The sequence below is a fragment of the Ursus americanus genome, chromosome 2, assembly GCF_024610735.1.
Source record: "Ursus americanus isolate L20-20 chromosome 2, mUrsAme1.1.p, whole genome shotgun sequence".
In the NCBI taxonomy this organism is placed as follows: domain Eukaryota; kingdom Metazoa; phylum Chordata; class Mammalia; order Carnivora; family Ursidae; genus Ursus; species Ursus americanus.
The window spans coordinates 31,810,516-31,833,584 of NC_142128.1; the positions used below are offsets into that span (position 1 = coordinate 31,810,516).

At 50.0% G+C, this 23,069-nt stretch overlaps 1 protein-coding gene across 8 annotated transcripts in view; it reads right to left on the reverse strand.

Moving 5' to 3' along the window:
• The window catches only part of CLEC16A (C-type lectin domain containing 16A), a 201,455-nt gene that overhangs the window by 117,568 nt on the left and 60,818 nt on the right, over positions 1-23,069 (reverse strand). For all 8 annotated transcript variants that reach the window (XR_006777240.2, XR_006777241.2, XM_045784362.2 and 5 more), the window contains exons 11-13: positions 20,705-20,837; positions 16,756-16,856; positions 2,704-2,826 (exon numbers count right to left, since the gene is read on the reverse strand). Coding sequence is in view for 6 of the 8 variants with exons in the window: in XM_045784362.2 (XP_045640318.2) it covers positions 2,704-2,826; positions 16,756-16,856; positions 20,705-20,837 (357 nt within the window). In the remaining 2 variants the exon portion in view is untranslated. The remainder of the gene's footprint in view (positions 1-2,703; positions 2,827-16,755; positions 16,857-20,704; positions 20,838-23,069) is intronic.

Consider the following 23,069-nt stretch of genomic DNA (forward strand, 5'->3'; position numbering starts at 1 on the left):
CTCCCTATGCTGGGCTGAGGGCAGGACAGGAACAGTGCTGGGGTCCTGAGCGGCACAAGTGTTATAACACACATTGGCCACCTCCGCACCCTCGCCAGCATCTTCTATCTTTTGTCCAAGTCCACCCTTCCCGCCACACTGCCCAGAGTATGTCTCCTACAGCGAGTCCCGAACCCCAGTAGGGAAAGCGATGGCTGGAGCTGCTGTTGGCAGTTATCCTGCTAACACACAAAGTGGGAGAGTCCAAAAATAGTCTTAAAAACATTGTTCGAGCTTCTGTATCCAGCTGTGCCTGAAGCCAGGCTCCAACAGACTTGAAGTTGTACAAGCCAGTAGTTTGCTTGTTCGTATTGTTTTAGGCCGCCTGAGTCGGGTTTCTGTCGAAACCATGCTCTGACTGACCCGCCTGCTATGCTACTGTGAGCCAGGCACAGTGCTGGGCACGTTACAGACCCTCCCTCCAGAAGTCTCTGGAAGAACCCACTGCAATGGGTGCTCTAACGACTGAGGTTCAGGAAAGTGAAGTGACTTGTCCAAAGTCTCACCCTGGGGGTTGGGGGACCCCAGGTGCTCCGAATGCCAAGACCCACACTGGGCATTGCTCCTAGAAGCATCTGTGGCTGCCTGACAGGAGGGCAACCTGCTCTTAAGCGAACTCCTCCCTGGGGCTTTAAGCACATTTCTGGGGAGATGTCTCAATGTGGAAGAGGGGTCAGGAGAGGAAGAAGCCTCCAGCCACACTCCTGAGGCCCTGGAAACCCCAGAGGTCAGGACCGGCTACTGGGAAAAACTCCAGGCAGATGTAGCACCGCATGCCTTCCTGCCCACCTTTTCCTGCTTCACGTGTCAGGTGGGGAACAGGAGAAGAGGGACTCATTTACCGGGAAAGGCAGCCTGGTCTCAGCTCCGTGGCTCTCTCCCCCTGCTTAGCTCCATCAGCCCAGCAGGAACGCTGCTTCTGTGGCACCGCCCCCCGGCCTCGCCCACCTGCCTCCCACTTCTAGCTCTCCAGGCACAGTCTCACTCTTGCCTGTCCCTCTGCAGAACCCCACTGGCCCAGCCACGACAGCCCTGCTGCTGCCTCCAGGGAAGGGGAGTGTGATCTTCCAACAAGACCCTCCTTCCTTTGCAAGCTCCTGCCAGGTGCTGACTTCCTCCCACTGGTCCCCTCAAGAAGCTGGCTGTCCCTCCCCACCCTGGAGGTGCCTCTCTACCATCCAGGCCACGCACTGACTTCCCTGACCACGGGGCCACATCTCCTCGGATAGCTCCCACCAACTGCCCCCCCCCACCATCCTCAGGGATGAGCTTTGCTCCCTGTGCTAGACCTCTCTGTAGAAAACTGACCCCACTGAGCACCCTCGGTCCTGAGCCACATCTCTCTTTTTCCATGTGGGACCTGGCTCAGGCTCCCGTGCTGGCTCCCCCTCTATGTCACCTTGAGATACTTGTAGTGGCCCAAGGCTTGGTCCCAGACATGTCTCTCTTCTCTCCTGTGGCTTTAAAAACCACCCACATGTCTGTGAGTCCCACAGTGTGAGCTCTGGTCCTGACCCCCCCACCCTGCCCCGAGCTCTAGATTCTATCTCCCCACGGAGTCCCAGGCCCCTGGGACTTCAGACCTCCCGCTGTGGCTCCTGGGAGGCAGGAGCCACATCTGTCCTGCACTTCCTATACCCCTGTCATTTGCACACAGCGGGTGGCAGGTAGGAGGCACTCAAATGGACCCCATTCCCCAACCCTTTGTACTCTCTCCCCGAAGTCCCACTGGGCTTCTGGCCACCTGGCGGAGCCCAAGCCCCGTGAATTCTGAAGTCCTAGCCTGCAACCACAATCCCTCACCCCTGTCCTTCTCTGGAGTCTGACCTGGGTCACCCCCATACCGCTCCTACGGTACAGCTCTGTGGTTCTCTCTCAACCAGGCCGCATCTCCATTGGGCCCACTTCTGTGCCCTCACTCACACCCTGATGGCATCTCTCGCTGCCTCCACAGAGAACCGGCCCTGCCATCGGGGTTTCTCAAGCCCAGCACTGCTGACGTTTTGGGTCAGATGACCCTCCGTCGCTGGAGGCCATCCTGTGTACTACACGACGTTCAGCAGCATCCTGGCCCCTAGATGCCAAGAGCACCTCCTGCTCAAGCTGTGACAACCAAATACGTGTCCAGACGTTGCCAAATGTCCCCCGGGGGGGCAAAGTTGTCCCCACTTAAGAACCACTGCACTAGGTCATTGCACCTGCTGTTCCTAGCCCTCGCCATGGCTGCAGATCCTCAGCCAGAACCTCAGAACTGGGCTGACAAGGGCCAGACACTGGGCATGTCTCCTGATTCGAACCTTCCAGCCTTCCCTCACGCACACTCTCAGCCTGGTTCATGCTCAGACGTGGCCTTGGCCACCCCGAGAGGAAGGCTGGAGACACTGGCAACACCAGCAAAAGAAGGGCTGGGTGTGGAAGGAGGGGAAAGGCAGGGTCTAGCCCAAACACAACAGGGGAGGAAAGAGGAAGAGGCCCCGAGGTGAAGACACGGCTGGACAGGACAGTATGGGTGGCCCAAGGTATGCACGCACAGCCCAGGGAGTGGCCGAGACCAGCCTGCATTCCCAGAAAGGCCAGGTCTAGAACCCAGGACTCCTGGTGCACCGTCCAGGGGCCTGGTCTCTCGACCTCTGCCGCCCCCGTGAGCGGCCACACCCCAGGCACCTGGCTGGGCCGCGTTGTTCATGATCCGGATGAGTCTCTCAGCCAGGAGATGGTTGTAGGTGGTCTTCTCGGCCGCACCGGGCACTGGGAGCTGGATTTGCTCGAGTTTCTCAGGATCCATGCCTGGAACGCAGAAAGGGGCAGGCTGTCAGTGGAGTGGCCTCATCAAGCATTCTGCTCATCCTGAAATGCGCCTCAGCGCGGGGCCACCCCACGATCGGCGGCCGTGGTCCATCTCTGGGATTTCGGCCATGACTGGTGCTGCCTGAACCCTCGCTTCCTGCAGAGTCCTCTGTGAATGGAACTTAAATCCACAGATTAAAACGCACATTTTCTATCACCGTTTGTAAACGGGAAATCAGCATTGCTGCAACACTGAAAGTCTCTGTACAAAAGAAAAAGACAATGTTTTTACATTTTAGCTAAAGACGTGACTGACTACTCATCACGGTCTGAGACCTGCTCTCTTTGTTAAAAAGGGGGGACTGGCAGATGCTTAAGAGGTGCGGAAGACGTGCCAGCACCAAGTGGTGACAAGCTCCTGGACGTAAGCGGGGGTTCGGAACAGGGACTGAAAAGGAGGGGCTTCTGCACGGCGTGCTGCTCCGCCATCCCACGCCAGGTCTGCATGCCACCAGAGGCCACCCCCGGATCAGACACATTCCACGGTGGGGGAAATGCAGACCGAGAGGAACGGACCAGATGGAAAGGAAATTACAGTCATGCCCAATAATTGCACCTCAAGCTCTTGGCAGCCAACTCAAGGAGCCAGGCCCGCCACGCAATAAGCGTGCAGGCAGGGGCAGGGGCTGCACAGGGCAAGGGGCATCGCTGGCAAAGAGACATCAGGCTACATCCTACGACAGACAGGTGCAAAATCAAAGATGCCAATAGCGCGGGTCTATCTTGAAGAGGCAAAGGAATCGTTTTTCTGCCAGTAAAGACGAACAGCATTTCAGAGACAAAAGCCAGGATGGGGGAGGGGTGGCTGGGCGAAGAGAATGGGAGCGCACACAAGTCCATCTGTGAACTCAGGGTCATCTCCCCTAAAGCAGAACCTGGGGGCCGCGGCGGCAGGGGGACCTGTGCGGGCTACTTCAGCAGGCCAGGTGCGGGGTGAGGGTTGCCCTAAATCCTTACCACTCTTCTAACGTGGCTCTGGAAAAACACACTCACAGAAACAAACATTTCACTTGATCCAAGGTTGGAGAGCTGAATGGATTGTTTGTGCTGAAAGCACGTCTTTTCCTGTTATTCTACAAAAGGGGGGAAGGTGGCACTTCTCGGAACTCTTGAAATACGGCCCCTTGAGTACTAGATGACGCTTCATTTAGAACCTTGACAACACAGCGGAGGATAGCATTGAAGAGCTGACTGTCTGGATCCTAAGTGACTCCTACACACACACACATTGACGTAATAAACCATAACAATATATCTTGCTTTATTGAATTCCTTCCAGCTCTGAACCAAAGGCTGAGCCATGCCAAGGAGATGACACCGGTGAGGGACGGCCTGAGGGCTCGAGCCGGGCAGTTCTCACGCGCATGCCTCCTCAACGTGGCTTCATCAAAACATCTCATTGCAGCAAAAATTTAATTTGCGGATTCTATATCCCATTTTGATGCTCCGTGTCCAGCTCTGAAGCATCCTGGTTTATTAAATGGCAAGAAGAACACCAACCGAATCTTTTTGGCAGCTGGTTTTTTTCCCAGAGATGTCAACACCACCCTCCCATCTCTCTGTCCTCCCATTTCTGGCCCTTTGGGAACTGTTAGTCGGCCGTTCTGGGGAAAATAATGCTCCTCGGTCGGACCGTCTCTCATCCCCCCTCAATGAGGCCAGCAGGAGGGGCCCAGCTGCTGGCTCCCTCAGGAATGTGGCGGTGGTCAGCAGAACCGGGGCTTGAATTTCCATTTTGTCTCTTTCCTACGACTGCCCCCACTTGAGAATTTGTCAAAAATGAGGAAGTCGTGGCAAAATCTTCTCTCGACAGGAAGAAAAACATTCCAAGGTTATCTTGACCTTCCTCAACGAGTGGCTCCACTCTCTGTGAAGAGGGGGACCCCAAGGGACAGAAACACTTCAAGAACTTCACAGGACCGGATTCCAGGGCAACCTCCTCCTCTAGTTGGAAACTGGGGCCCAGAGACGTTAAGTCATGTCTCAAAGGTCACAGAGCAAGTTGGCAGCACGGTTCGAAGAGGAGGATTCCAAAGGTGGACAAGATCCAGCTAACTTCCCAACGCTATGCTGCTTGGGGGCCAACTCAGGGACGAGCTGCTCAGGTAGGAGTCTAAGGATGAGCCAGGATTTGCCTCGAACTGCACAAGGAGCTCCTGCATGGAATGTGGTAGAACTTAGGGAAGGTGGGGCGATGGGGGGGCTCTGGAGGGAAGCGATGAGGCAGACGCTGGGGGAAAGGGACAGGCAAGACTTACCTGCCAAGATCCCTGGAGGGCAGTTAGCGGGAAATGACATGATCTGGCTGTGCTCATGCCTACTCTGGACTGGTGTCCATTGCCCCCCGACCACTCAAGGTGATCTCTCTGCTCAAGGCACTCTCCCCAAAACAGACTTGGTATTGCAACGCATGTACCTGAAGTGGACTTTACCGCCAGCCACTGGGGAGACAGAGAACAGGGTAGACTCCATATAACACATGGAAAAACCTTGCCAGAAAAAAGAAAAGAAAAGAGAAAAGAAAAGAAAAGAAAAGAAAAGAAAAGAAAAGAAAAGAAAAGAAAAGAAAAGAAAAGAAAAGAAAAGAAACCTTTGAGAAGCTCTGTTCTTTCTCCAAAGTTTCTCCTGGGCCAGGTGCCTCAGTTCCTCCCCGTCTCTCTTTTTTCTCCCACCACAGCCTCTAAAAGCCCCTCTGTTACTCTGAATGACCCCATCCTGGCCCTTGGCTTTCAAAGCCTGTGCAGCCATCGAAAGCTCCAGACGTTCTTCTGGGTCCGTACAAATTAGTGGCTGAGAGCTGTTAATGAACAAGGTCGATGTCACAATATGACAAGAATATGCATGTGAACAGGGAAAGGGCACATGTGTGCACAGACACACACACACACACACACACACACACACACACACACACAGGTTTTTAGGCACTGAAAGGCCGATTTTGTTGCAAGCCTGATTGAGTTTCTTTGCTAGCCATTTCCCTCCGACTGAAATAAACACTGCAGATAATATATTGTCCTATTTGCTTCAACCCTTAAGTGCCGAACAACAGACAAATTCCAAAGAAACCCAGATGTACTTCACATGGTCTGGGAAGACGCGCTAGCACGTTCAGACTTCCAGCAGACCACATGCTGCCTCGTTCCCTTCCCGCTGGGGTCAGATCCTGCTCTGTCCAAGTGACTCAGAAAGGGTCTCCCTCTGCATCGCTTCCACCCAGCGATCACAGGGTTCGGGGGAAGGCGGGGGGTGGAACTCCCAACGAATTCAAAGAGTCCAAAACAGAAGGGAAGGGTGTGGCTCCGTGACATCAGAAACCAGTCCTAAGCTTCCCCTCTAAGTTCTGACTCCTGGATTCAGCCTCCTTAACAGGAGCCCCCACCCAGGAGAGGGGTCAAAAAGACCCAGACCAAAGCTACATAAAAAGACGTAGACAGACACCCTGGCCAAAGAGGTCACAACAGCACCAGGTAAACGATGGGCAAAAAATGTGTTTTGTTTTGACCGCGCAAGGTCTCCTTGGCTGTAGTCACACAAGCATTGCCAGCTTTGGAAAACTATAGACCAACTATTTCGAAAGCTAACCAGATGTTGGGCCGATTTCCAATGTACTTCTAGTTCTGATTATGTGTCAGTCGAGATCCAAAATGATGGTTTGCCAGCTCTCTGCATGGTGAAAGCCTCCTTTTATCCTATTACCTTTCAGCCTTTCCCATACCTCACATCTGTGTTCCAGTAACTTCTCGGCAAAACAAAACCAAACCCAAAAAGCCTGAGATTCCTCTTGGGTAAACAATGATAAATGGATGGGGCAAGAGGGTGGTGGGTGGAGTGGGGGAACCTTTAAGAATATGAAAGCTGCAGAACTCCCCCGCCCCGCCCGCCGGGCCAGGCCTCTGCAGACTTGACAAAGGAGAGAAGGCTGCATTTGCTATTACAGATATGAACCAGAATTCATTATGTGGCCCAATTGAATCACAACGAGTGCCTTCCTCCAACTGGTCAACCCTTTCCACAGTGGGATATTCATTTCGGTGCAGCATCTAATCTATTATGATTTACTGGAAGGCCTGAGCTAACATTTGGTTTTTATTAACATTGCTTTTATGTTAAAATTGTCTTATGATGAAAAATCTATCGGAAAGAGACCATTTCATTAGGGGCCCTGCTTGGAGGGTACAGATCTAGGGAAGAGAGGCTGAAGGTTAAGTGCAGCTAACTGCCTGCTGCCTAACCAAAAAACGGACTGACCAATCACCACAACCAACAAAAGACTCCCACCAATTACAGACCCTGTGCCTAGAGGCCAGGACTGGAGCACAAAGCGGACAGCAGCTTCGTGCTAGGCAGGTTCCTTTGGGGCCTCCTAGGCTCCTGGGCCCCAGGTGGCAAACCTGAAGTCTCCAGCTTCCTCTCCAAACCTGGTCCATGGCCCATGCTCGCTGTTTCTGGAAATGGCACTACCAGCCACACAGTAGCAGGGTCAGGGACCTGGGCATCACCTAGACTCCTCCCTTGGTGCCCACTCCCATCCAAACCAAGCAGGACTCCCCTCCCCCAGTCCTGCTCCTTTCCTTGTCTCCCCACCTTCAAAAACAGCCCCGCACAGCTGCCCAAGTGTCCCCTTCACTTTACTGCCACATCCAATTCATCAGTTCATCCTGGCCCCAGGTCTAAAACATATCGTAAATCCTTCCAGTTTTCTCCAGCTCTACAGCCAACATGCTGATTCAACCCACATTATCCCTTGCCTGGACTACTGCAACGGCTTCCTACCGGGCCTCCCACTTTTCCTCTTGCAACTCTCTCTCTTACCCCCTTCATCTACTCTCCATCCAGTAGCCAGCCTGCACCTTCAAAAAATGTCCATCTGACCATGTGACTCTTCTCCTTAAAAATACTTCAGGGTTTCAGGGGTGCCAGGGTAGCTCAACTGGTTAAGCAACCAACTCTTGATTTCAGCTCAGGTCATGATCTCAGGGTCCTGGGATTGAGCCTCATGTCTGGCTCCATGCTCAGCCACTCTCTCTCTCTCAAATGAATAAATCTTAAAACAACAACAACAACAACAACAACAACAACAACAACAACAACAGAACCGCTTTAAGGTTTCCCACTGCTCTTGGAATAAAATCTAAGCTCCTTTTCATGGCCTTCAGGGCCTTCTGAGATCTGGGTCCTACTCAGCTGGTCAGTGCATCACTTTGCTTGGCCTGCTTTCTGCTCCTCAAACCAGTGAGCTCTTTCCTACCTCATGGCCTTTGCACATGCTGTTCCATTTGTCTGGAGCACTCTTGCCCCAGATCTTGGCAAAGTGGACTTCTTCTCACCCTTCAGACCTCCACTCGAATGTTCGTTCTTCAGGGCAGTGCTCCCTGACCGCCCTGGCTAGTCACCCTTACACCCCACCACCACAGGTTTATTCTTTGTCACTACACGACCCGATTTCTTCTCGTTCACTTGTTCACTTGATGGAGGCTCCTCAGACTTGTTCTAGGACCTACAACAAGGCCTTGCATATAGTAAGTGTACAGCACATACCTATTGAATGACAAGAAAGCCCTTTAGTTTTGCCTCCTCACCACTGCCCACACCTGCCCCTCTCTCTCCATCCTGCCCGTCTTCTGGCTGAACTGTTGTGAGCCCTTACCAAGGGATGCAGCGAGGTCAGGGGGGCTCCTGGCTGCACTGACCTTCAGCATCCCTCACACAGCACGTAGGATGCAGTTCCCCGCCACTGCCCACCCACTTCCTGCATGCTGGCGCCAGCCCGCCCATCTCTCAAAGTACCCCTGCTCACCATTGCCTGTCGCCACCCGCCCCCCTGACAAGTGGACAGCGATCCCAGACTCAGTGGGCCTGGAGTTTGTAGCCCCCGGACTGGGCGTACTGCCTGGCATGCAGCCGTGCCCACATGAATAACCGAGTAACTTCAAGCACGAATTCTTCAGGATCGACGCAGTCTTTTGGAACCAAAGGCGATTTTAGACAAAGCAGTCACTTTCAAAAGAAGGTAAACACGGAAGTCACACAGATTGCACAATGCTTTCCTGCCTGAACAACCTTGAGAGCTCCCGCTGCGTCAGAATATAGTCAAAGCTCCTCACCGCCACGGGTCCCCGCCACGGGTCCCCGCCACGGGTCCCTGCTCACCTGCCATGCTGCCTGTACCTTCCACCCCTCTCGCATTGCTCCCTCCACTGCAGCCACACTCACCTCCATGAAAGCATGAGTTTGGTTCACCACTGAGTTCTCAATATTAACCACAATAACTGGCATCGAATAAATAAGGCTTCAAAAAAATCTTGGTTAGAAGGCTGAGTTTGTAAATAAAAGACCAGCAACAGCAGGAAATGGAAGAAGGAATTAAACTCCCTCAATTATACACTTCCACTCTTTTAAGAAGAAACCTCTTAGATGTCGAGGAGGAAGAGAAGGAGGAGGAGGGGGAGGGAAGGAGATCTCAAGAAAGAAAGGGAGGCTCGCCCCACACGACCTGGGAAGGGTTGGCCCTCTGGGGCACAGCCCTGGATGAGGGAACGCTGCAGGGTGCGAGGACTTCCCACCCTGGCACCCAGGTCGGGGCTCCTGGAAGGAAGCCCATCAGGAAAGGCAGTCACCAGAATGACAAAGGATTCACCCACGTGCCCCTTGGCTCTCTGGAGCCTGGCACCTTCACCCTGAAGATAGCACCTTCCCGGCTGAGGTCCCAAGGACAAGCCACCAGAAAGAGCAGTCCAGCCAAGCTGCCACGAGGCTGAGAGGCAAGCAGTCAGCACACTTCAGCCGAGCACGGACCGGGGGCCAGGCGCTAAGTTGGGTACTGCAGGGGGCCATCGGGAGATACGTGGTCTCTGCCTCCAGAAACGGGGCAGTCCAGAATGGGAGAGAAAAAAATGGGAGAGAAAATGAGATATAAAAAGTGCCACAGGAACTCCATGGAAATTAAAAATGTCTGCTCTTCAAAGTACATTGTTACCGAATGAAAAGACAAGCCACAGACTGGGAGGAAATCTCTGCAATACTCAACTGATAAAAGATTTGTACCCAGAACATATAAAAAATTTTTCAAAACTCAACAGTAAGAAAATGAACCACCCATGAAAAAATGGGCGAAGGATTTGAAACAATACTCCACCAAAGAAGACATGCAGAATGGCAAATGGGGAACACAGAAAGAAAGTCATATCATTAGTCATTAGGAAAACGCAAATGAAAACCACAATAGGACACTACTACATACCTATTAGAATGGATAACATTAAAAAGATGGGCATACAAGTACAGGCAAGGACGTGAAGACACCAGAACATTCATAGACTGGTGATGGGAAATAAATTATACGGCTACTTTGTAAAAGAATTTGGCAGTTTTTTTCTTTTTTTAAATAAAGTAGGCTCCATGTCCAATGTGGAACTTGAACTCCCAACCCTGAGATCAAGACCTGAGATCAAGAGATGCTCTAACCGACTGAGCCACCCTGGCGTCCCTGGGAGTTTTTCTTAAAAACAAACAAATTTACAGTAATCAATGATTCAGCCATCCTATTCCTTGGTATTTACCCAAGAAAAAAGGAAATATATGTCCATAAAAGACTTGTATATAAATGTTCCTAGTAGCGTATGCTTAAGAACTGGAAATAAGCCAAATGCCCATTAACAGATGAATGGATAAACAAAATTGTGGTACATTCACACAATGGACTGCTTTCAACAGTAAGAAGAAATGAACCACCAATACACAGAACAACATCATGAATCTCAAAATAATTATGCACATTGAAAAAAGCCATACCAAAAAAAGAGTACATATTGCATGATTTTATTTACATAAAATTCTAGAAAGGACAAACTAATCTACAGTGAGAGGGAACAGCTCAGTGTTGCTTGGGGAGAGGGGTGAGGAGCAGACAGGGAGGAGGGGTAACAATGGGGCAGGAGGGAATATTTGGGGTGATGGATACGTACTCTGTCTTGACTGTGGTGATGGCTTCCTGGGTGTATACAAATGCCAAAACTTATCAAAGTGTACACTTTCAATGTGTGCAGTTTATTGTATATCAATTAGACCATGATAAAACTTTTTCAACTACCATGGCTTTCAGCCAAGATGGATTAGATTTACCCTCCTGATTCAAGCAACTAGAAAACTGGACAAAATACATCAAACAATGATTATGACACACTGGACAGGACAACAAGCAGCACGGAGGGCAGGGGGTGGTGCCCGGTGAGAGAAGAAACGAAGGCAGTGGGCCCAGGAAGTGCTTCATCTGGAGGGAGCTTCCAGGTCTCAGCAGAGAGAGAGAAACCCCCAACAAAGGCCAAGGTCTCTCTGAGATGAGAAGGCAGAGTTTGGAGCTCAGATGGGCCGAATGACTGGAACTGAGAGGAGAGAGGACCGGAGAGGAGGGGGCTGTACAGAGAGCTAGAGAGGGGTCCTTTGAGGCGTCAGCTAAGTCCTGCTCTTCGCATGCATGTGAGGGAAGGGAATGACCTTCGGAAATGAAGCAGGTGGAATAATCCCAGGCTCAAACAGGATGAGAAAAGTTCCTGTTCCCAGCAGCCAGCATGGAAAGACCGCCCAACCATGGCCCATCAAGTATAATCCTCAGAAAGGGACTGACTCAGTAGTGGGGCCAAGTGAGCCTGAGACCAAAGGACCAGCACCAAAAAAGTTTTTAAAAGCCTCAAGGGGCACCTGGGTGATGCAGTCATTAAGTGTCTGCCTTCGGCTCAGGGCGTGATCCCGGTGTTCTGGGATCGAGCCCCACATCAGGCTCCTCTGCTAGGGGCCTGCTTCTTCCTCTCTCACTCCTCCTGCTTGTGTTCCCTCTCTCGCTGGCTGTCTCTCTCTGTCAAATAAATAAATAAAATCTTTAAAAAATAAAAAAATAAAAAAATAAAAGCCTCGAAAGGATCAAACTGATTCCAAGTAACTTAACCATGACCCAGGACAGAGCCCAAAACCCAAACCGGGAGAAAAATCAATGACAGAAACAACTAGAAATTACACAGATGATACAACAGACAAGAATAAATCAAAGGGAGATTATAAAATATTTTAAACTGAATAAAAATAAAACCACATATATCAAAATTTATTGCATGCACCTAAAAGCAGTGCTTAGATTTACAGCATTAAACTCTTATCGCAAAAGAAGAAAAAGTTTAAAAATCAATGAGTGGTATGGGAAGGGTATGACTGAAAAGGAATAATAGCATGAGGGAATTTTTTTAAAGATTTTATTTATTTGGCAGGGGGAGAGGGAGAAAGAAACCCAAGCGGACTCCACTCTGAGCACAGAGCCCAACATAGGGCTCAATCTCATGACCCTGAGCCGACACCAAGAGCTGGATGCTTAACCAATTGTGCCACCCAGGCAGCCCTAGCACAAGGGAATTTTTGGCTGATGGAATTATAATGTATCCTGATTATGGTGGTGCTGATCAAACTCATACCTGTGCTAAAATTCATACAACTACGCACTATACATTAATTTAAATAAAATAAACTGATTATCATTTTTAAAAAATCAATGATCTCAGCTTCCATCTTCAGAAGCTACAAAAAGAAGAGTAAATTAAATCTGAAGTAGGCAGTTGAAGGTAAGAAAGAAGAGGGGGCGCCTGGGTGGCTCAGTCGTTAAGCGTCTGCCTTCAGCTCAGGGCGTGATCCCCGCATTCTGGGATCGAGCCCCACATCAGGCTCCGCCACTGGGAGCTTGCTTCTTCCTCTCCCACTCCCCCTGCTTGTGTTCCCTCTCTCGCTGGCTGTTTCTATCTCTGTCAAATAAATAAATAAAATCTTAAAAAAAAAAAAAAGAAAGAAAGAAGAGAAATTAATAAAATATAAAACAAACAAACAAACAAAAAAACAATAAAGAAAAATCAATGAAACCAAAAGACAATTCTTTGAGCATCAGCAGGATATGAAATTGTTAAATCTCTGCCAAACTGATCAGGAAAATGCAAATGAAGACCTAAACAATCAATACCATGAATTAGAAAGGGGACATCACTACAGATCCTACACACATTAAAATGATGATAAAGGAATACAATGAATAAATCTATGCCAATAAATTTGACAATTTAGATGTAATGACAAATTCCTTGAAAGACACAAGCTATCAAAGCTCACACAAAAAGAAATAAAGCTTCATTAGCCCTGTATCTATTGAAGAACCTGAGTAGTTAAAAACCCTCTCTCAGGGGCGCCTGGGTGGCTCAGTCATTAGGCGTCTGCCTTCGGCTCAGGGCGTGATCCCAGCATTCTGGGATCGAGCCCCACATCGGGCTCCTCTGCTGGGAGCCTGCTTCTTCCTCTCCCACTCCCCCTGCTTGTGTTCCCTCTCTTGCTGGTCAAATAAATAAATAAAATCTTAAAAAAAAAAAAAAAAAAAAACCCCTCTCAAAGAAACTCTAGGCCCAGATGGATTCACTGGTGAATTCTACCAAAGAGTTAAGGAGGAAATAATACTGGTTCTATAAAAACTCCTCCGTACAATCCAGGAGTAGGAAATACTTCTAAATTTATTCCATAAGGCAAGTGTAACCCTGAAAGCAAATAAAACAAGAGAATTATAAGACCATAAACCAATATGACTCTCAAACATAAATGCAAAAATCCTTAAGAAAATTTTAAGCAAATCAAATTCAGCAATGTATAAAATGTGCCTGCCACATTAGAATGTACCAACCAAAGTGAATATCACCTGAAGGGATCAGAAAACACTTCTGAGCACACCCTTGACAGGCAAGCAAAATTTCAGCAAGTGATAACACTGGGGGAGAGAAAATGGCAGGAAGAAACACAAATGAATACAAGAACGTAGAGGACTAGCCAGGAACAGGTAGGCATGTTGGCACTGACTGCAGTGGCTTCCAGGGTTCCAAGGAAGCTCATTTCTTTGGGAATAGTCCCAGACAGGGACTGAGCCCCTGAGGGCCAAGTCTGTGCTATGTAACCTGACCCCCAGCCATAACTGCATTTTCCAGAGTCAGACACACCACCAACCTGTAACAATCAGATCTCGTGCCCAAGAACTGGAAACCTGAACAGAGACAGACTCCCAGCTGGGGATCTGCTGGGGCCAAATCACAATCTACCTTGAGGGAAGTCCCCAGAGCTGGCTGGTTCCTGCCCTTCCCTCAGCTTTTCAGCAACTTCTCGGATCCTGGGAGCTGCCCCAGGGGCCTTCCTATAGACTTTCCCTTTTACTTAAGTTAATGAGAAGTAGTTTCTGTTGCTTGTAACCAGAAGAACTTTAAAAGAGTTCAGTGAGTACCATGACAGCATCCCCAAGTTTATCTCTATGGAAGAGTTCTATCACTAGATAAAAATTTGAACCCAGAGCCAAGGGTCTGTGAAGGGAAGTCAGAGGAACCAGATCAAATTGGCATGGTGGGTGCCATCTGGATACTCAAAATGGTAGGCAGAGGAGAGTGGGGTTTAAGGGAGAGAAGGCACGAAGGGTTTTTGAACAGGGGAGGGATGTCGTCAACACAGTCTTATGGAAGATCACCTAGCAGTGCTACGGAGGATGGATTATGAAATGGCCGGTATGTTTGACCCCTTGGGAGGCTGTGATAATGGCCACTGGAATGACGTGCCCAGATCTCTCTTGCTCTCATGCCTCCAGTTCTCACCTCCAGCATCTGGTTTAGGACCAGGCACCAAGTCACACTCAGTTAAGTTCTGCTGATTAGACAGGCTGAAGATGGAGAACTGACAAAACCTGATGACTAAACGCTGGGATCAAAGGAGGGAAGGAACTAAAGGTCACGGCAGTTTCAACCTTGGTTGGCAATTTCAACTGAACCAGAAATGGCAGGAAGTGTGATGAGGTCAGGGTATACTGAAGGGGGATGAGCGTAGTGTTTCAAGGTGGTATTGGAACACCTGGGTAGGAGTCTCCAGCATGCATCCAGCAGGAGCTCAGATGCAGACAGTACAGAACTCAGGGGCCAGGGGAGTGGTGGGCGATCCCTGGACGGGAGCCGGTCAGTCTCATGGAGTTCTGTTTCCGCTCAGAAACCGAGGGCTCCTGTGTGTCATGCACCAAGCCAGGAGCTGGAGGGGATCAGAGAAGACATGGGGGTGAACGAGACTGCAGGAAAACGTCAGCAGGATTCAGAGCCCGCTGGGCTCCTTTTAGAGGTCTTAAGCTGGGTCTACAGACTTGCATGTGAGCACAATGACTTACCTTGAGAAGAGCCATCAGGGTGTATCCTAGTCATAAGGGCAAATCCTGGGAAGAGTTTCCATGCCGTTCAATAGGGGATGACGGCAGAATAACTGATGCCAGACAAAGGATCAAAAAGAACAAGGCAGGGGAGCCTGGGTGGCTCAGTTGGTTAAGACTTAGGCTCAGGTCATGATCTCAGGGTCTGAGATCGAGCCCTGCATTGGGCTCCACACTCAGTATGGCATCTGCTCGAGATTCTCTCTCTCTCCCTCTCCTTCTGCCCCTCCCCCTGCATGCTCTCTCTCTCTCAAAATAAATAAATAAAATCTTAAAAAAACAAAAAGAAAAAGGCAGTTCTCCAGAGACGTGAAATGATGTGTGGACACATGATGATGTGAGAAACAGGACAGGAACAGACAATAAGGGATACCTCTATAAATGTTTAAGTGGGGGACAGTCGTAGAAATAAAATCATATATACTCATACTTGGGTTTGCATGGGTATCTTTTATTTTTTTTTAAAGATTGATTGATTCACTTTAAAGAGAGAGGGTACAAGAGCAGGCGGGGGGTAGGGGGGAGGGAGAGAGAGAGAGAGAGAATCCCAAGCAGACCTGAGCCTGGAGCCTGAGGTGGGGCTCGATCTCACTACCCTGAGATCATCAATGAGCCGAAATTGAGTCGGATGCTTAACTGACTGCGCCACCCAGGCTCCCCTGCATGGATACCTTTAAAAAGACACACAAGAAAATGCTAAGATGAACCACCTTAAAGAACAGAGTGGAGGACAGGGATGGGAGGTGAGGCTTTTTTCACCACATATTCTTTTGCCACTAGTCCACTTATTTATCAGGATTAATGATTTAAGAATAAATACTTATTATGTTGAGTGCTTTTTAAATGTCTCTAGACATAGGCTGTCTAGTAAAACCCACCTTCACCTACCTCCCAGCTTATGAAAAACCTACTAAAACATCACCTGCCGCAAAGTCTCATCTATGCCAAGGTCAGGTCTGGACAGTGGCCAGGAAGAATGTTCTCGACTCTCTGAAGAGCTTCTGATGTGGAGGTTTCAGAAACTGCCCGTGTCAAGCCAGGTGGGGGCATACAGCAGCGGCGGTGCCCAGTGAGGAAGTGAGTGAATGAATCCTCAACAGGTCTATCAGCTCCCCAGGACTCTGATCCTGACCACTCTGCCTCCACGGGGGAAGCCAGAGAACCACACCTTTCTTCAGAAAGGAAACCTATGCTTCCACCCAATCTGCCCAGAGTCTATTTTAGCCCTCAACCCAGGGCAAGAACATCAGCTATCATAAATAGCAAAACCAAGATTACAATTTGACTGATTTCAGTTCTGATGTTAGAAAGAGAGGTCGGATACTAAGCCAGTCGTAAAAGCCAGGGGTCGAAAGCAAACCACAGCGTGAATGGAGTCATGCTGGGTTAGACAGTCACTTGCACCTTCCCTCCCACCCCACCCCACCCATACTGCCTGAGTAACCAATTCCTGTGGCTTTGGTCTGCACAAAAGCACCTGAGAAATTCTAACAAGGTGAAGAGAAGTTTTGTGGGAGTTTGCCAAAACCAGAAAGGACATTCCTCAAGGAAAGCGGCTTTCTTTTTTGGTTCCACAAGGCAGAGAGGGATGCCCCGAAGGCAGGCGAGGCGAGGAGGCTTACCTTTGTTATGAGACATGGCGTAGAGGAGGCAGAGCACAAACAGCGCATGGTAATCATCATCTGGGCTGTCCAGGGCGTGGTAGACCATATCTAGGAAGGGTCTGGAAAAGAGGAGGGGCGCGCATGAGCCTCTCGGCACACACAGTGAACAGCTCTCCTCTCCCACCTACACACAGAGCGCTGGCTGCCTTTGCCTTGTCTAGCTCTGCCACCAGCATGCAGTGAGTCCACTGAGCGCCCCGTCCAGCACCGGGCGTGGAGGACAGGCTCTGCCCATGGGAAGCTAGCTCTAGGGGAAACTGAGGAATGGACTGCTTAATCACTCAACAATCGTGGCCCAGCTCTTCCAGACACGGAGGGTAAATGATGCAAAGTCCCTGCTCTTGGGGCACTCCCACAGCAGAGAACAGATGGACGACATCATCACTTTGAAAAGTAAAAAGAGGATGAAGACCAGGGCGGCGTAGTAGGCTAATAGCAGAAAAGGCCCCAACAAGTCCAAACAATTTCAGGACGTGGGCCCTGGAGCCAGAGTGCCTGGGTTCTAGTTCGGATTCTGCCTCTTCTGAGCCGCGAACCCTTGGGTTAGCTACCTAGAACCTCTCCATTTCCCCATCAGGAAGGGCTCCCAGGGGGCTTCAATGTGAAACGAGGAAGGAAAGGCATTTAGCACAGGACCAGGTGCCCAGTGCGAAGGGTGCCCGCACATGCGAGCTGGGACCAGATTTCTATTTCGAGCATTCCAAGGGCACTTCTCCAGGAGCCCACTTTGGCAGGTCCTGGCCCAGCAACTTCTTGGACTGACTTTCCCTGACGGGTAAGAATCGATGTGAGGGTTCACCTCTGATGCTTTGTGGGAGAGGTCTAGAGAGTGGCTGCAAATATCGCAAACTACACACCCCAAATGCTGCCCTTCCAGGTGAAGGGCCTGGCCTGGAAAGATTCTTCATCACAAGGATAACAGAATATGCACGGGTCTGGCCCATTGGCAGAAGGCTCTGAGCCCGTGACTGCCTGCTGCCGCCTCTGTGGAGGCCGGGCTGAGGCCAAGAAAGCAGATCACCTCAAGGAGAGACCGAGGGCACATGTAACCCCTAAAGGACACACAGCCACTATCAACATCACCGTCCAGGGGGAGTAGAGAGGTGTGGCAGAGAAACGGGGAGACTATTCACTGCATCACCTTTCATACTTTTAAAAAACTTGAATTCCATGAATGGTGCAGTGATTCAAAATATTAAACTGCAAAGTGCAAAAGAGAAAGTGCAAACGTTCTTGTAACATTTCAAATAAACACATGACGCTGGGAAATTAAAGGAAGAGCCCTTCCTTAAAGGGGACATTCACATCCGGGCTGTTTCCCCAGGGCCCCAGATCCTCCCTGCCCCAGACGGGGCACCTTTCAGATGCACGAATAGTCTTGCCAGGTGTGGATCTGAGTTTCTGCAAGTGCCTGGCAATAACACTTCCAAATTAAGAGAGGGATGAAGTAGAAAACGTTTTCTTGTAAACCAGCCACCTGGAATGTGGATTGTATTTTCATTTGAGAGCAATGCAAATAACCAAACGCCCAGTCGCAGAGGGAGGGCTGAGTGGACATAACATCTTCTAGGAGATGAAGTAGCATGAAACCATTAGCATTTTGTTTTCTGAGTGTACAGCAAAGCGAAAAAGATGCCCGGGGTTTGGTATTAGAAAAAAAAAAAAAAGACGAATGACAGGCATGGTCTGGTGTAAGTATTGGGGACAAGGAGGGTACAATTCCCACTGAGAAATGACTGGCAGGAAATAACTGAAATGTTAGTGACAGCTGCCTTTGAATGCTGGCATCATGGAGACCTTCTTCCCTTCTTTATGCTTTTTTCAAAATGTTTTTACATTTTCTGCATGTGTGTTACTTTTATAATTTTTTTAAGAAAAGAAAGAATGCTTTAGACATTTTTTTGTTTCTTAGGCCTATGTTTAACCCTGAGTGCAGACAACAGCCCATGGTACGAGGAATAGGAGAATAGTTCCACTTTGTACTATGCTGTGTCTTCAGACAAGTGGACCAATGTCAAGATCCAATTAATGTCGTGGAGAACACACTGGCCCCTCCTTCCTCCAGAGCACCCTCCGCCCTGCTCAGGGCCCCGAACTGGGAGGAGAGAAGCCTGTGGCAGTGTTGCTGACAACCAACAATTCAATACCTTCGCAAAGGAGAAGGCAACTTTCCACCTGGGCCAGTCTCTCCTTGGCATGTGGTCTCAGAGCCAAGGTGGGCCCCAGCCCAAGGGTCCCAGGGCCACAAGCTGTGTGTGAGGCCAACTCAAGGTACAAGGATCAGCTTCCATTATAAGCCACACGGTGGAAGATGCCAGTTAAAGTCACCGAAAGTTAAGAAGTAATTTCAATCAACTCTAAGAAAAGCCCTCTCCTTTACTAAAAAATCAGGAAGAAAAAAGAAGTCTCAACCCAACATTCAAACACATTTCATCTGTTCGCTTTTTTAAATAATACATGGTTATTTTTCTTCCTTTAGCCAAGCTATAGTATTACCGTACTATGTAAAATAGGTGCTGTTTCCATGTATTAGATCCTAAGAAACCCAACACACCCTGAGAGTATTCACTTAAAAGTAGCAGCTCCTATTCTATTAAAACAGATGCAACCCCATTTGCTGATGCACCCCCCCCACCAGTCATTCGTGGTTTTTCCAATTATTCATATCCTCACTAACGCTCTGCCAAGCAACAAAGGTCGTTTTCCCCTCCCTTTCTGTGTTTAGAATGATTTCCTGAATTTTCAGAGCTTCAGGAGTTATGTTTTTTGCTGCCACACAAAATCAAAACCGTCTTTGTAAGTTCCAACAACTGATAGCCCACCCCACACTCGGGTGTTTTTTAATTTAAACCCAACTAAAAACGGCTCCCTTGTGCATCTGATAGAAATTAATACTGACTGTTAGATAACGGAAACATGTGCCAAGCAAAGAGAGGTGGAGGGAAAAACTGGTGTGCTCCAACACTCCAAGCTGGACTCATAAATAGGATGGGGCGTGTGTGTGTTTCAGCCACTCTGCCCCGAGGGGTCAGGAAGGGAATGCTTTGTAGGCTCACAGCGAAACCCCGAAACCCCGAAACCCCGCTGCTGGGCGTTTATTCGCACTACAGTGGGATTAGGTTACGGCAGGGGTCTGTGCTGCGGGGCGCTCGGGAAGGAAATAATTCTGAAATGAAAAAGTCCTCCTAACAGTTCACTGCACACTTTGGAAGCCTTCCACCCAGTCCCACTCTGGAAGGGGTGGTGCTGCAGCAAGTTTCCAGGAAATGTGGCATCTTGAAGGTTTAAGAGGATGTAGCTTCAGCAGGCCATCAATGAAATGAACACTCAGGCAAAAAGCCCAAGGTGGACAGCAGCATGAAATCACGCTGGCTGAGTCATGAGGGCAGGCCCTACGGACGGCAGGGTAGCATGGCAGTGAATGAATGAGACAGGGAGTTCCAAATGTGGCCTCCAAGGGGATCCTTCCTGGGAGCAGCAGAGCACTGCCAGGGGCGGCCAGGACAAGGCTGTGAGGCGGCCCACACCCTTTAGGACAGGGCCCACCACCAAAGGGCTTGGGGGAGGTGGCGCCATGTCTCAGTCTCCCTTTCCAAGGGGTGAGCACTCCCTAGTTCAGTGCCAGCTCTGCCCCTGTGGTCTCCTGAGAGGGGCTGGAGAAGCGAAAAGCAGGAAGCAGGACAATTTTGCTGAGAGGCAGAAGAGGCCATCTGGGCGGCGGGAAGAGGCCCCGGGTTACCTTTGGTGGGTACCCCAGCCAAGGCACCCTCCCTCACCGCTCAGCCCATCTCCTCATCCCAGCCATGGAGCAGCAGCCCTCTCCCCAACTGGTGGGCTGGCCTGCGGGCACCCCCCGCCCCCCGCAGCACCAGCCCGAGCGCAGGAGGGCTGGGCCCGCCGGTGGCACCTGTTCCACTGCGCACTCTCCAAGCCCGTGGCGGCGGCGCTCTTCTCCTCATCCGTGGTGTTCTGTTCCTGCACAGAGGTGTTGGCCGCCAACTCAGGGAGCTTGCCGCGCTCCATGATCACCATCTCTATCTCTAGAAGCAAATACAGAGACGGGGATGAGCCTGGAGGGCTTCACAGCCCTAGATTTACAGACACATTATCCCAGAGACAGAGGCCAAGTAGACCGCTCCCAAAGCGTCCAGCAAGGGCGCGCCAGCAGTGAGAAGAGCATCAGCAACGAGCTGGGGAGAAAGAAGACGGAGGCCAGAACCTCTCTTTCCTTTCATCTCGGCAACGCCAAGAAATGTGGCCCTGATTTTAATAAAAAAGTGCAAATTGCAGTAATTTATTTTATTTCACGATGTTTTTTAAGGCACTTAGTTTACTTTATTGACACCACACTTCCTTCCCAGAGGAGTTGAGGCAGCAGAGGAAAAAAATGACATGTGGTTAATAAAACATAACCTAATTCACTGAGAAGATTCTCAAACTGTTTACACTCTAGAAAAGGCTTTGACGTGCCTGACAACTTCCAGAAGGCAGAGGGAGGTTAGGAACCTCGCTGTATTTTTCCCAATTAAATAAGGGCCACTTGTAGCAACCGACATAAGCATGGTGTACGTTTTTAGTTTTCAGAAGAAGGTAGGAACCAACAGAGATCAATTAGAGATGGTCAGCTATTGGTCCAAGTTCTCCGACGTGCAGGTGTGGACCTTCAAACAGCTAGTTCTTGGAACCCAGAGTTCAAGTCATCTCCCCCATCTTCAGGAGACAGATGTGGGGGGAAAGGACGCTGACGTGTGAAGCTGTACTTGTATCTGGAGGGATGGGAGGACTCCCGGGACTTGGCCGGCCCCCGCCATCTATGATCTTCCCCTGGACTCATGCAGAGGCCTCCCAGCTGGCTTTGCCTTCCTTTACCCCCTAGTTTGTTCTCCACACAGACCCAAGTGAGTTTAAGTGGAAATTAGCTCAGGTTGCCCTTCTGGTCAGAGTTCTCCACTGCATTCCCATCCCACCGGATATGAAACCCACATGCCGTCCCCAGTGTTGAGGCAGCCTTTTGTGTAGCCTGGCCCCTCTCCACCTCTGACCTTGCTGCCTGGCCTTCCCCCCAGCACTCCTCTCCACCTGTGCTGAGCTTCTTCCAAGCTGATTTCTGCCCGAGGGTCTTTACACGGCTGCTTCCTCTGCCTGGAATGCTTTCACCCTTGGTCTCCCCTATCCTGGCCTGACTCAATGACATCCTTCAAGGCCCAGCTCAAATGCCACCACCTCAGAGATGTCTTCTCAGACTCCCAATGCACTGGTTTTTCCTTTACCTCCTTAAATTATTAGCAAAAATCCCTATTTCGTTCATAGTTCCTTAGGTTTTTCCCTACTGTCCATTTTCCATTCCAGGATCCCGTCTCGGGGACCATGTTACATCTAGTCATCATGTACCCTCAGGCTCCTCTTGCCTGGACAGTTTTTGACTTCCCTGCTTCTGGTGACCTTCCGGTTTAAGGAGAGAGAACTGGTCAGTTATGTTGCAGAATGTCCCTCAATCTGAGTCTGTCTGATGTTTCCTGATCATTAGACTGGGGTACAGGTTTCTGGGAGGAAGCCCATACAGGGCAAGTACCCTTCGCAGTCCACCGTAGCGAGGGTGCAGGTTACCAACGCAGCCCAACCACCGCCAACGTCAAGTCTGCACCACTTGGCCAAGTGAATGCTGGTCAGATTCCTCCACCAGAAAGTTACTTTCCCTCCTCCTTTCACTGCACGCTCTGTGGGAGCAAGTCATTAAGCACAGCCCATACTTAAGGAGCAAGGAGTTATGGTCTATCTCCTGGAGGGAGTAGCTACGTAAATTATTTGGAATTCTTCTGGATAAATCTGATCCTTCCCCTCTTATCTCGATTTTACTTTATAGCATTTATGATTGGCTGCATTTCCTATTTTCTACTTGTGGTTTGTGTGCTGCCTGCCTTTCCCCACTAGAATGGGGTTTCATAAGAGAAGCCGCCTTCTCTGTCTTGCTCTCCACAGGAACTCTAGTGTCGAGTCCAGCACCCGGTACACGGCAAGTGCTCACTAACGGGATGGACAGATGGATGTCTGGGCTAGCCCAGCGTGGGAGGCTTTGGTGGCAGGCAGGGCTGGCAGTGACGCACGACCACTAGGACACGTAGCGGGTGGCCCGGGGCCCCACCCAGTCTGCGCTCAGTGTGCACAGCATTCTCACGGGAGGCAGCGCGTGCCCACCACCCTCTGAAACTTCACTAGGCACGGCTGCGCCTGCCACTGTCCTCCAGCACAGAGGAGTGCACCACCCACCCATC